This window comes from Boleophthalmus pectinirostris, unplaced genomic scaffold (genome assembly GCF_026225935.1).
Source record: "Boleophthalmus pectinirostris isolate CB_2022bp ecotype Guang Dong unplaced genomic scaffold, ASM2622593v1 HiC_scaffold_8, whole genome shotgun sequence".
In the NCBI taxonomy this organism is placed as follows: domain Eukaryota; kingdom Metazoa; phylum Chordata; class Actinopteri; order Gobiiformes; family Gobiidae; genus Boleophthalmus; species Boleophthalmus pectinirostris.
Genome location: NW_026571515.1, coordinates 6042771 through 6057294, shown reverse-complemented (window position 1 = coordinate 6057294; position 14524 = coordinate 6042771). Strand labels below are relative to the sequence as shown.

Sequence of the window (14524 nt, the reverse complement as noted above, 5' to 3'; positions counted from 1 at the left end):
GAAGAAAATCTGCACAAAATCTCAGAGGCTGTGTAAGATGAGATGAGCTGAAGCTGATGTGTGTCCCTCTGCTGGAGCTCATGTTTCTGTCTCTGTCTCCTTGTCTCTTTGGTTCTGCTCCCTCAGCTCCTACATACGGTGGCCGACGGGCCATTTTATTTATTTTTGAAAAATGGAAATAGCCAAAAGTTGGAGAAGCACAAGAAGCGAAGAACAAAATTTCCAGGACTTTTTGTTATTGTTTAGTGGGTGAAAAATGGGTGAGTTGGTTAGGAAAAAAATAATAAGAAAGAATAAAGAAAAAGAAAGAAAGAAAGAAAGAAAGAAAGATAATAATATTCTGATACGAGAACAATCCGCTTTTTTTTGGCCGACAAACTATACACCTCTGGCGCATTGCTGCGTCATGTCGAGGCTCCCTGGTCACTACGGGCGAGTCACGTGGCGCCATTTCATTCCTTCGCCAGCCTCTGGCGCTCGGGCCTAAAAAAACTGATTTTACAAATAAGGAAAAAAAAAAAAAAAGCTTCTCGTGATCCTTTAAGCCTCGGAGCTCCTCCTCCTCCTCCTCTTCCCCCCTCCTCCTTTTCTTCCTCCTCTTCCTCCTCCTCCTCCTTTTCTTCCTCCTCTTCCTCACTGTGGTTCAGTTCTGCGTGAGGAACAAACCAGGAAACTGGTGGATTTTTGGATTCCAAACCGCCTCTTCCTCCACGGTGAGTTGTTTGTGAGTTGTTGGTTTGTTGTTGGTTTGTTGTCGGTGAAAACACTTTTAAGTTTACATTCAAACCGAATTGTAGATCACAATGTAATTTACTGAAACCTTCATTATTTTCTCCGTTTGAATTGATTTAGTCCATTTTGACATCGATTTGATCGAACGCTAAATTTAAAAGGAGTTTTTCCTCCTTGAATCTGAACGCAGTGTTGGATGTTGGGCCCGCGGGCTGCAGCACGGAGCGGGGACCTGTGTCCCCAAACCCCGCTGAGTCCCGCCGCTTACAGCGTCAGTCTCTCACTCTTGAGTGAATGGAGTTTGCTTCAGAAATGAATCGAAACACAACTGTGAAAAAACAAAATCAAACCAAAAGAGAAACGCTGATTATGTATGTATGTTTTATAACATATTTTTTATGTATTTTGAGAATTAAATAATTCATGCATTTTTTTTTTCAATATCTTCCAGGTCAAATAACCTAAAAACTCCAAACTAAAGTATTATTAGTATTATAGTAGTGCTGCTCCTCAGGCCTCACACCTTTTGGTTTTCTGAATTAACCCTTTGTGGATTTTTTGGACATTTCTTTCATAGATAAAACAGACATGTTTAGGCTTTTTTACCCCCCTTTTTTTTTTTTTTTTTTACTCTAAACAAAACATAATAATAACATCAACAAAAACTCAGGTCATTTGCCCCCTGTCCTTGTTACTTATCTGAAGAACTGTTCTGTTACGTTCATATACCAGACTCAGATTAAGCCTGTTGTTCTCTATTCTGTTGTTATTACTAGAACTTGCCTTTCAAGATGAAATGTCAGTTCCTGGTCTCTGTGTGTCCGGGTGCGTGTCCGGGTGCGTGTCCGGGTGCGTGTCCGGGTGCGTGTCCGGGTGTGTGTCCGGGTGCGTGTCCGGGTGCGTGTCCGGGTGCGTGTCCGGGTGCGTGTCCGGGTGCGTGTCCGGGTGCGTGTCCGGGTGCGTGTCCGGGTGCGTGTGACACCTGAAGAGTAGGATCACTATAATAACCTGGTTTGGAGTTTTTAAATTACTTGACCTGGAAGATATTGAAAAAAACATTAACCCTCAAAATACATCAGAATAACAAATGTTTTATAAAACAAACATGCACAATCTGTGTTTTCCTCTCGCTCCCCGCGCCCTGATGGAGCCTGTAGGGCCACAGACACTGAACATCTCCACTGTTGTTGCTTAAATGAACCAATCCAACGTCTGACATGAAACTAACTTCTCCACAGTAAAAAGTTCTTGCTTCACTTAAAGGTGAACTTGTTTATTTAATTTGAAAATAAAATGTGGTTATTTCTTTACAAAGTTGGTATCTCCAGGTCTTCAAAATGTTTACAAAAAGTCATTTTCTACTATGTTGGCGTGTTCCGTGGAAAATGAGGACTGGAATCGATCGATTAAAATCACAAAAGTTTATTCCCTATTCAATACAATTCTAATCCAGGTGAAATCACTGTCCCTGATGCCTACAGCTGCACAGGATGCAGGTTCACTCCTTGAATCCTCCCTGAAGCTTCTCCGTTTATGGGCATGACCTCCAGATTCAATTCTAGTCATGGTATATTTAAGCTCGGTGCCAGTCAGGATGAGCCCTCGTCAGCTGCTCTGTAGAGGATTCCCTTAGAACACAACTGTCACAGCAGTGTCTTTAAACACATAGATCAGGTTTCAGAGATTCAGCATTAGCTATTCAAACAAATATATCATTGTAGTATTTAATATTTGTATGCAGTACACTCACGATACTTTATTTCTCAATATAGTCTTCAACTACAAAAGTGAAACTAATGGTAAAATCAGTGTCCTCAAGGACACTGCTTTTGGAGAAGAGCAGGAAGAAAACGTACAAATCTAACAAATCCAGGTGTGATGCAGAAATATAACGGAGCTGAAGTGGGAAACTGGTGATATAAAAATATAAAAAGAAGAGGCCACTGCAAAATGATCACATATAGGTACTTCTAGGTATGTTGTGTTTGAGTATGAAGGCTGTATCAAGTGATGGTTTGAATATTGGTTAATGAAGTTACACATTGAGTTGAAGCTTAAACACTGAGATCTTATCTGTTGAATAGTACCATTGTGTTTCCTACATAATGGGTAATTTATGTGCTTCTAAGCAAATTCCTTTGCAGAACTGGGACTGTGGAGATAACCAGCTGGCTTATCTAAACAGACTTGGTGTGATTTACACTGGTTTGGAGGGAGTTGTCACTTCCCCCAAAGAAGAAATGCTGACGCTTCAAGGCGTGAACCTGCTCAACATATTATTTGCATATTTATACTGTTGTGTTTTATAAACTGGGTTGAGGTTCAGGCAGGGGGTCAGGTTGCCTGGTTTAAGACCTGCGTAATTGGAGGCATCAGGGACAACGATCTGACCCAGAGCTCTGGATTAGAATTGTATTGGCAGGGGAATAAATTTTTGTAATTTAAATTGATTGAGTCTAGTAATTTTTGATAGAACACGCCTAACAAGTAAAATGAAACATTTTGCTTCATTCTATAAACTACTGACAACATTTCTCCCAAATTCCAAATAAAAATATTTTCATTTAGAGCTTTTATTTGCAGAAAATGACAAATGGTCAAAATAACAAAAAAGATGTAATGTTTTGAGACCTCAAATAATATGAAGAAAAGAAGATCATATTCATTTTAAAACAACACAATACTAATGTTTTAACTTAGGAAGAGTTCAGATATCAAGAGTTGGTGTGAAGTCTGTATCAAGTGGTGGTTTGAATATTGGTTAATTCAGTTACACATTGAGTTGAAGCTTAAACACTGAAATCTTCTCTGTTGAAAGGTTCTATTGTGTGTCCTACATAATGGGTGACCTTTGTGCTTTTAAGGAAATTCCTTTGCAGAACTGGGACTGTGGAAACAGCCCAGGACGGTTTATCTAAACAGACTTGGTGTGATTTACAATGGTTTGGTGGGGGTTGTCACTTCCTCCAAAGAAAAAATGCAGACGCTTCAAGGACGATTCAAGGCATGAACCTGCGTGAACATATCATTTGCATATTCATACTGTTGTTTTATAATCTGGGTTGAGGAAAATTCAGGTGTTCAGATCCTGTGTAGCTGTAGGCGTCAGGGGCTCTGGATTAGAATTGTTTTGGCAGGGGAATACATTTTTGTGATTTAAATTGATTGAGTCTAGTCATTTTTGATAGAACACTCTGGGTCTGGGTCAAATCGCTGCCCCTGACGCCTACAGCTACACAGGACTTACGTCAGGTGATCTGACCCAGAAATATAAATCAACCACATGAATATGCAAATGATATGTTCACGCAGGTTCATGCCTTGAATCGTCCTTGAAGCGTCTGCATTTCTTCTTTGTGAGCAGGCGACAACCCCCACTCAGTAAATCACCACCAAGTCTGTTCAGATAAGACAGCCTGGGCACGGTGGCTGAGTGGCTAGCACTCATGCCTCACAGCAAGAAGGTTCTGGGTTGGATCCCCAGGTCGCCCAGGCCTTTCTGTGTGGAGTTTGCATGTTTCTCCCTGTGTCTGGATGGAAATGGACAGTTTTGGAAAAATTAGACGTTTGTTTTTAACAGATCCAACATTTGTGATGATGTTCTGACTTATTTTTGCCAAATGAATTTTTGAAAATGTGGTTTCCACAAACATGCAAGAACATTCATGGACTATGAAAACACTTTCAGAAGAAGAAAACACTCTGAATATTTGACACACAGCTTCAACTCAACAAAATCCATCCATCCATCCATTTTCGTCCGCTTATCCGGGGCCGGGTCACGGGGGCAGCAGCCTAAGCAGGGACTCCCAAACTTCCTTCACCCCAGACACGTCCTCCAGCTCCTCCGGGGGGACCCCGAGGCGTTCCCAGGCCAGCCGAGAGACATAGTCCCTCCAGCGTGTCCTGGGTCTTCCCCGGGGCCTCCTCCCGGTGGGACATGCCCGGAACACCTCCCGAGGGAAGGCGCCCAGGAGGCATCCGGAGCAGATGCCTGAGCCACCTCAACTGGCTCCTCTCGACGTGGAGGAGCAGCGGCTCTACTCCGAGCTCCTCCCGTGTGACTGAGCTCCTCACCCTATCTCTAAGGGAGCGCCCAGCCACCCTGCGGAGGAAACTCATTTCGAGCGCTTGTATCCGCGATCTCGTCCTTTCGGTCACTACCCAGAGCTCATGACCATAGGTGAGAGTAGGAACAAAGACTGACCGGTAAATCGAGAGCTTCATCACAACGGTCCGATACAGCGACCGCATCACTGACGAAGCTGCACCGATCCGCCTGTCAATCTCACGTTCCGTCCTTCCCTCACTCGAGAACAAGACCCCGAGATACTTGAACTCCTCCACTTGAGGCAAAGACTCCCCACCCACCCGGAGAGGGCAAGCCACCTTTTTCCGGTCGAGAACCATGGCCTCAGACTTAGAAGAGCTGATCTTCATCCCAGCCGCTTCACACTCGGCTGCAAACCGCCCCAGTGCACATTGTAGGTCCTGGTTCGATGAAGCCAACAGGACAACATCGTCCGCAAACAGCAGAGATGAGATCCTTTGGTCCCCAAACCAGACCCCCTCCGGCCCCTGACTGCGCCTAGAAATTCTGTCCATAAATACAATGAACAGAACCGGTGACAAAGGGCAGCCCTGGCGGAGTCCAACATGCACCGGGAACAGGTCTGACTTACTGCCGGCAATGAACACAGCTCCTGCTCCGGTCATACAGGGACCGGACAGCCCTTAGCAAAGGGCCCCGGACCCCAGACTCCCAGAGCACCCCCCACAGGACACCACGAGGGACACGGTCGAATGCCTTCTCCAGATCCACAAAGCACATGTGGACTGGTTGGGCAAACTCCCATGAACCCTCGAGCACCGATGGAGAGTGTAGAGCTGGTCCAGTGTTCCACGGCCAGGACGAAAACCACACTGCTCCTCCTGGATCTGAGGTTCGACTATCGGCCGGATTCTCCTCTCCAGTACCCTGGCATAGACCTTACCGGGAAGGCTGAGAAGTGTGATCCCCCTATAGTTGGAACACACCCTCCGGTTCCCCTTCTTATACAGAGGGACCACCACCCCGGTTTGCCAGTCCAGAGGTACTGTCCCCGACCGCCACGCGATGTTGAAGAGGCGTGTCAGCCAAGACAGCCCCACAACATCCAGAGACTTAAGGTACTCAGGACGGATCTCATCCAACCCCGGAGCCTTGCCACCAAGGAGCTTGCCAACCACCTCAGTGACTTCGGCCAGGGTGATGGATGAGTCCGCCTCCGAGTCCCCAGCCTCGGCCTCCTCCTCGGAAGACGTGACGGTGGGATTGAGGAGATCCTCAAAGTATTACTTCCACCGCCGGACAACGTCCCCAGTCGAGGTCAACAGCTCTCCCCCCGCACTGTAAACAGTGTTGGCGAAGAACTGCTTCCCCCTCCTGAGGCGCCGGACGGTTTGCCAGAATCTCTTTGAGGCCGTCCGATAGTCCTTCTCCATGGCCTCCCCGAACTCCTCCCAGCTCCGAGTTTTTGCCTCCGCAACCGCACGGGCTGCAGCACGCTTGGCCCGCCGGTACCCGTCAGCTGCTTCAGGAGTCCCCCGAGCCAGCAAGGCCCGATAGGACTCCTTCTTCAGCTTGACAGCATCCCTTACTTCCGGTGTCCACCACCGGGTTCTGGGGTTGCCGCCGCGACAGGCACCACAGACCTTACGCCCACAGCTCCGAGCAGCCGCATCGATAATAGAGGCCGAGAATGAAGCCCACTCGGACTCCATATCTCCAGCCTCCCCCGTAATCCGGGAGAAGTCCTCCCGGAGGTGCGAGTTGAAAGTCCCTCTGACAGAGGGCTCCGCCAGACGTTCCCAACAGACCCTCACTACACGCTTGGGCCTGCCAGGTCTTTCCGGCTTCCTCCTCCGCCAGCGAACCCAACTCACAACCAGGTGGTGATCAGTTGACAGCTCAGCCCCTCTCTTCACCTGAGTGTCCAAGACACGCGGCCGGAGATCAGATGACACGACTACAAAGTCGATCATCGACCTCCGGCCTAGGGTGTCCTGGTGCCACGTGCACTTATGGACACCCTTGTGCTCGAACATGGTGTTCGTTATGGACAAACTGTGACTAGCACAGAAGTCCAATAACAAAACACCGCTCGGGTTCAGATCAGGGAGGCCGTTCCTCCCAATCACCCCTCTCCAAGTGTCACTGTCGTTGCCCACGTGGGCGTTGAAGTCCCCCAGGAGAACAACGGAGTCCCCGGTCGGTGCACTGTCTAGTACCCCTCCCAAGGACTCCAAGAAGGCCGGGTACTCAGCACTGCTGTTCGGCCCGTAGGCCGACACCACAGTGAGAGACCTGTCCCCGACCCGAAGGCGCAGGGACGCAACCCTCTCGTTCACCGGGGTGAACTCCAACACACAGCGACTGAGCTGTGGGGCAATGAGCCCACACCAGCCCGCCGCCGCCGCTCCCACGGCCAACGCAAGAGAAATGGAGAGTCCAGCCCTTCTCAAGGAGTTGGGTTCCAGAGCCCAAACTGTGCGTGGAGGTGAGGCCGACTATATCTAGTCGGTAACACTCAACCTCCCGCACAAGCTTCAGGCTCCTTCCCCCCCAGCGAGGTGACATTCCATGTCCCCAGAGCTAGTCTCCATGTCCGGAGATCTGGTCGCCGAGGCCCCCGCCGTCGACTGCCGCCCAGATCTCTCTGCACCGGCCCCATATGGCTCCTCCCGCGGGTGGTGGGCCCACGTGAGGACGGCCCCACGTCGCTCCTTCGGGCTGAGCCCGGCCGAGCCCCGTGGGGGAAGGCCCGGCCACCAGGCGCTCGCTGGCGAGCACCCACCCCAGGCCTGGCTCCAGGGTGAGGCCCCGGTGACGCCAATCTGAACTGTTCTGAACCGTTCTTCGTCTGACCCGTCCCCCCGGACCTGTTTGCCTTGGGTGACCCTACCAGGGGCATGAAGCCCCCGACAACATAGCTCCCGGGATCATTCGGGCACTCAAACCCCTCCACCACGATAAGGTGACGGTTCAAGGAGGGGCAACAACTCAACAAAATGTTTCATTTCATTCTTCATAAACTATACTTGAAGTATAACTTCTATGTCGTCTTTAGATATAGAAATACAAAGGTCTGTTACAATCCTGTGCAAAGACACAACAGAAATATGGAGGCGAGGGGTTATATATTTTTATGAATCCTCCTTCAAACATCTTTCACTTCTCTCTGAGTAGATGACAACCCCCAATGGTTCACGGTCTGTTTTTCCACAGATGACTCCAACCTGAGACGTGTCCTACAGCCTTTTCTCTGTAAAGGAATTTCCCTAAAAGCACACGTCTGCTTTCTATTATTCAGGACACAGTGTTCCCTTTAAAGGCTCGATCCTAGCAGATCTATCTTTTATAAATCTATCATTTGTTTAAGCATTAAAACAGTTCAATTCAATGTGTAACTTCATTAAAACAATATTCAAACCAATTATAAGAAGATAAATTCAGTGTTTTGTTTGTGCATGTGTTGCACCAAGAAACTTTCTTACTTGATATAGTTTTCAATGTACGCGGACACCACATTTTAAAAAAACATTTTGCAAAAATAAAGCAGAAAGGTGGTGAAACACAAAAATGGTGTCCGTGTCTTTACTGTCATTGTCACTGTCAGCATTTTTGTGTTTGACCATGTTTATTTGTTACACGACACAGCGATATGTCACCTGTTATAGGATCAAGTGGTTGAGTGCGTTCATGCGCTGGCAGTAAAGCGCAACGTTTGTTACTTCAAACCAGGTCTTGATGGGAACATGTGTGGGATACATTTGGATTATTTTTCAATGGGGAAATAATACGCCACGATAAAGAAGGTTTAACGTGACAACACAGCTCCGGCAGTTTTGCGTCTCTCTATGGGAGTGAATGGAAGCGAGAGGAGGACACGCCCCCCCATGCTTCCAGATGTGGTTCCGCCTTTACCAGTTACGCTGATCGCCAGACAATCCGGAACACCGACAGGAGACTCAGCGCTGCGCAGCATCTGGCGTCAATGGGTTAATGACAAAACTGTGAAGTGTTGGGAGCTAAAATTTGGGACTGGAACCTCCTAGAATTTTTTCAGTCAAATTGGAGATGGTCGGGTGGGGGCATTCGGAGGTTTGGCGTCATGGAATGACCCACATCCCTTCATTATGACATGTCTCTGTTCAGGTCAGGTGGACTAGAATTCAGAACAACAAAGTCGTTCAATATCTCTGTTTATGTTTCCTTAATTTGATCTTTTGCTACAGACAGAAAAAGTGTGATTTTAAAATCAAATACAAAGTTAAATTCATTCACTCAAATGGAACTTGCTTGTAAAACACTGAAACATTCTTACGTATGATTCACTCTGTGTGATTTTATGTGTATTTATTCACTTACTTTATTTGAACAGTTTAAAAAGTGATTTTACTTGACACTTTCTTTCCTTTGTCCTAATGCAGAGCTACAAGATCCACCAACAGAATGACCTTCACATGTGACCAGTGTGGAAAGGTGTGTCCAAGAGCTTCCGACCTGAAAGTACACTACAGAACTCACACAGGAGAGAAACCCTACGAGTGTGATCTGTGTGGGAAGACCTTTTTACACTCAAGCAGCCTAGTAACACATATGAGAATCCACACAGGAGAGGGGCCGTACAAGTGTGACCAAGTGTGGAAAAGTGTGTCGAAAACCGTCCGAACTGAAAGTACACTACAGAACTCACACAGGAGAGAAACCCTACGAGTGTGATCTGTGTGAGAGGACCTTTACACAGTCAAGCCACCTAGTAATACACATGAGAATCCACACAGGAGAGAGGCCGTACAAGTGTGACCAGTGTGGGACAGGATTTAGAGACTCCAGTGGCCTCCATAAACATATGAGAATCCATACAGGAGAGAAACCATTTGAATGTGACCAGTGTGGGACGGGATTTAGAGACTCCAATAGCCTCCATCGACATATGAGAATCCACACAGGAGAGAAACCCTACGAGTGTGATCTGTGTGGGAAGACCTTTTCACGCGCCAACTACCTAGTAACACACATGAGAATCCACACAGGAGAAAAACCCTACAAGTGTGATCTGTGTGGGAAGACCTTTTCACGCGCCAACTACCTAGTAACACACATGAAATTCCACACAGGAGAAAAACCGAACGAGGGTGACCAGTGTGGGAAGGTATTTAGAGTGTCTGGTGGTCTTTATTCACATATGAGAATCCACACAGGAGAGAAACCATTTGAATGTGACCAGTGTGGGACGAGATTTAGATACTCCAGTACCCTCCATCAACATATGAGAGTCCACACAGGAGAGAGGCCGTACAAGTGTGAGCAGTGTGGGATGGGATTTAGACGCTCCGGTAACCTCCATCAACACATGAGAATCCACACAGGAGAGAGGCCGTACAAGTGTGACCAGTGTGGGACGGGATTTAGAGACTCCGGTGGCCTCCATCAGCATATGAGAATCCACACAGGAGAGAAACCCTACGAGTGTGATCTGTGTGGGACGGGATTTAGACAATCCAGTGGCCTCCGTTTTCATATGAGAATCCACACAGGAGAGAGGCCGTACAAGTGTGATCTGTGTGAGAAGACCTTTTCACAGTTAAACGGTCTAGTGTCACACATGAGAATCCACACAGGAGAGAAGCCGTACAAGTGTGATGTTTGTGAGAAGACCTTTTCACAGTCAAGCTCTCTAGTGTCACACATGAGAATCCACACAGGAGAGAAGCCGTACAAGTGTGATGTTTGTGAGAAGACCTTTTCACACTCAAACGGTCTAGTGTCACACATGAGAATCCACACAGGAGAGAGGCCGTACAAGTGTGATGTTTGTGAGAAGACATTTTCACAGTCAAACGGTCTAGTGTCACACATGAGAATCCACACAAGAGAGAGGGCGTACAAGTGTGACCAGTGCGAGAAAACTTTCTCTGTATCATCCCGTCTCAAAGCACACATGAGAATTCACTCCCAGGACAGACTATATGCGTGTGACCAGTGTGGAAAGGCTTTTAGAACATCCCAGGAGCTCTCCAATCACCAACGAACGCGCACACAGGAGACCAACCAGACGAGTGTGAAGAAAGAGGAAAGCCTTTCCGGTCTGTGAGGAACCCTCTGAAACATGTCCAAATGTTCCAGAGTGAAGAGAAAAGCTGCAGCTCTGACCAGTGTGGGACGACTTTGAGACAAGCTGCTCATCTGAAGCTGCAGCCTCTGGAACACACGAAAGGAGAAAGAGCCGCTGAGGCCGGATCAAGTGCGCCTAAAGTCAGACTCGAACAGCTGGAGATCAGGCTTCAGAGACTCAGGACTGAGGACGTGAGCTCTGTGCAGTGTCACAAATGAAACGCTTAAAATGAGAGAACAAGCAGAACGACCGACCGACCGTCTACAGCACCGACCGACCGCCTGGTGAAGTTCATGACGACACGACTCTGGAGGGTTTCATCATCGAGGGCGACGAGACTCACTACAAGAGGTCGAACTTCTGAACACGTGGAGCAGAGACAACAACCTCCAGCACCACCTACACCACCCGCCTCGCCCGCACCGACACCACCCGCCTCGCCCGCACCGACACCACCCGCCTCGCCCGCACCGACACCACCCGCCTCGCCCGCACCTACACCACCCGCCTCGCCCGCACCGACACCACCCGCCTCGCCCGCACCTACACCACCCGCCTCGCCCGCACCCACCTCTGGGACGATAAACTTTTTGAATTTGAATTAAATGATATGTAAAGATTTTTTTGATTTGAGGTTTTAGCTGAAGTTTGTTCATCTTGTTCTTCATGGTTTTGTTTTTCACTTGGAGTTTTTAGTCCTGCTGCACTGCACTTCCCTAATCAGACACAAACCTGAACATGCATTTTGTCTTTTTATTCTGTTTTGACTCTTGTTGGCAGCTCACAGATGTTTATTCTTTTCATAAATGTGATAAAAATAAAAGTGAAGTCAAATATTAGAATTAGAAAATAAAATGTGTTTTTAGAGCATTTGTTGTTGCTTGACTTGTCTTATGTGTCGCATTTGGGTCCGTCCAAATCAAATCAGCTGCCCTCCCCCGTGAGCCGTCTCAGATTTGGCTGGAAAAAAATCAAACCATTTCTAAAGTCGCCAAATGAAAGAATCTAAAGTTTTAGCTCAGTTCCTTCAGTCGTTCCTAAGTTTTGGCCTTTCGAAATTTTGGGGCCATGTTCACTTTTTCAGAAACCTTTTATGAGCATTTTTGAGAAACCAGAACTTCATAAAAATTTAGCTAGGAAACAGAAAATGTGTATTATTGTAGATTCTAGGTCATAGATTCTAAATCTGTTGTCAAATATTGTGTATCTTTATTAAGGAGGCGCTGTGAAAAAATGTTTCTTTGTGAGATAACAAATGCTTTCTCGAATAAAAACAGAAAAAATAATGCAAACAAACCTTTTTTCATAATTTTGTTAATAGTTGAATCTTCTCAAAGGTTTAACGACACTGTCAGGGAATTATACCCTAAGACATTAATTTACATTAAATAAAGACACACCAAAACGAGACGGTAATTCACTTGCGCAAGGGAGAGAAAAGCTGTCATCTACGCCGTCTGACCCTACTTCTCTCTGACAGCCACTCCCAAGCAGCAGGTTTTATTCAAGTCATTTTACAGATAACAATACAGTACATTATGTTATATCACACGACGTTTACAATGATCACATGCTAACAATCTTTAGGCTAAACCACCCTCCCATCTCACACTTGATTACAGGCTCCAGGTGATAAACAATGAAGTCAGTTTTCTCCCAAAACTTATGCTAACCACATGAGGGGAAAAACCCTTAGCTGGCTTCTCATGGGCGACTAAATAGATTAGCTTAAAGAATCAGGAGTTCCTGAACTAGGACATATGATATACATATGGAAAAACCCGAAAAGCAATTGTTGATAACTTAAAAACACACACAGAACAAATGATTAATATTTTAAATGATTCATAAGATTTAAAATAACACAGACACTTTTCCAAGGAATGTACCACAAATAATCTCCAACTGTCTTCTCTTATAACAAGCAGTTAGTGTTTAAGTCTATTAAAGGGAATTTAAGTTTTCTATCAGGTGGAAAAGTCCCTAAACTCCTCCAAAAATGACCCGTGAGACTCATTTTCCAAAATTCTGTTTGAAATGAAGGAAGTTAATAGTCGATGTTTTTATGACTTTAAACTAATCAGAATCTGCCAAAGTTTCTCTGGTAAAAATTTTATCCACATCTAACTGTGCCACATGAGGAACCGAGGGGCCAAAGAAGGGGCCAAAAAGATCAAACCTGGTCTGTGAACATATTTGAGAGAACGACCATTTCTGACACAAATCTCACACTTTTCTGAGTTTTCATGTGGATGGTGTAGAGTCTCAAATATTCAGGTTCAGTTAGTTTGTAAAGATCTGCTTGGAGTAAATAGATCTTGGACCTCAAAAGTTGAAAAAAAGACACACAATATTTGACAACAGATTCAGAATCTACAATAAAACAAATGTACAAATGTTCCAAGCTCTATTTTGATGAAGTTCTGGTCTCAAACATGATTATAAATGAAGGTTTCTGAAAAAGTGAACATGACCCCAAAATTTCAACGGGCCAAAACTCAGGAACAACTCAAGGGACTGAGCTAAAACTTTAGATTCTTTCATTTGGTCATTTTAGATTATTATTTTATTTTTTTTAAGTTTTTTTTTTTAGACAAATCTGAGATGCTCATGGGGAGATTCCTTGAAAACAGCTGATTTCATTTGGACAGACTCGAATGCATCAAGGAACTTTAGAAATGAGACACAAACACACAAAGGGCTGAAACAGTGTGAGCTTCTTGAACATGAACAGGTGAAGCACTAAATGTGGTTCATCAGATTTGAGAGAAGGTCTGAAATCGTCTCTGAATGAGCCTGAACATTAGAAGAGGAGCTCTTTTGCTCTTTTACATTTCATCCATGAGCTGTTCATGTTTGTTGATTCAGAAAAGTTGTTTTCTCTCTAATAGGAGCTTGTCTCATTTCTCCAAGTAAAATAATATTCTTAACTGAAGTACTTTCACCTGTGGAAATTCAGTTTGACCTGCTCCCATTCCAGTTAATGTAATTAACTGTAATTGGAGTGAAACGTTTGATTTTATTTTGGTGAAATATTTGAGGTTGGACAGAGTGAAGCTGTAGGTACGGTGGCGAAACATGAAAAGTCAAACAGAAACGCAAATCAAAAACAAATTTCATATGCATGCGCTGAAATGGAAACGATGAAAACCAAGAAAACACCTGCAAAAGAAAAACGCTGCATAAAGAGTCGCCTGCTCCAAACCTGCAGGGGCGCTCAGTGTAACAGCTCAATGAGAGACACACCGTGGACAGAGAGAAAGGACTGCCTTTGAGAGACAGAAAACAGTTGACTGACGATAAACTACAGCGGGGACTAATGATTGTTACTTTGGCCATCTACTGTGTTAACGAAATGTCAAGTTTTTTAAACTGTGTTAACTGAACAGCTTTGAGCTAAAAGTTTAGCTACTAATTGGAGCTACTTTAGTGTTGCCCAGCGGTTTTTCAATAGGTTTAGAGGCTCGCCTCCCCTGGGAAGCGCCAAAGAGCCACTGGGAAGGCGTGACACACGCGGACTAAGGCTCGGACTAGACAAGGACTAAACCAGAACTGAATCAGGACTGAGTGTGGGTGACCGCGGGCAAAAGGACTGGCGCAGAGCTCCACGCCCCACGGCGCTAAAGCAGCTG

The 14524-nt window shown here is 45.9% G+C and overlaps 1 protein-coding gene and 1 pseudogene across 1 annotated transcript in view; one reads left to right on the top strand and one right to left on the bottom strand.

Moving 5' to 3' along the window:
• The first annotated feature begins 626 nt into the window (after positions 1-626).
• LOC129412261 (zinc finger protein 260-like) lies at positions 627-12147 on the top strand (annotated as a pseudogene).
• A 1407-nt stretch (positions 12148-13554) lies between these two features.
• The window catches only part of LOC129412302 (zinc finger protein 271-like), an 11193-nt gene continuing 10223 nt past the window's right edge, over positions 13555-14524 (bottom strand). Inside the window, exon 3 of the mRNA XM_055165648.1 lies at positions 13555-13562. Coding sequence (XP_055021623.1) covers positions 13555-13562 — 8 coding nt within the window. The remainder of the gene's footprint in view (positions 13563-14524) is intronic.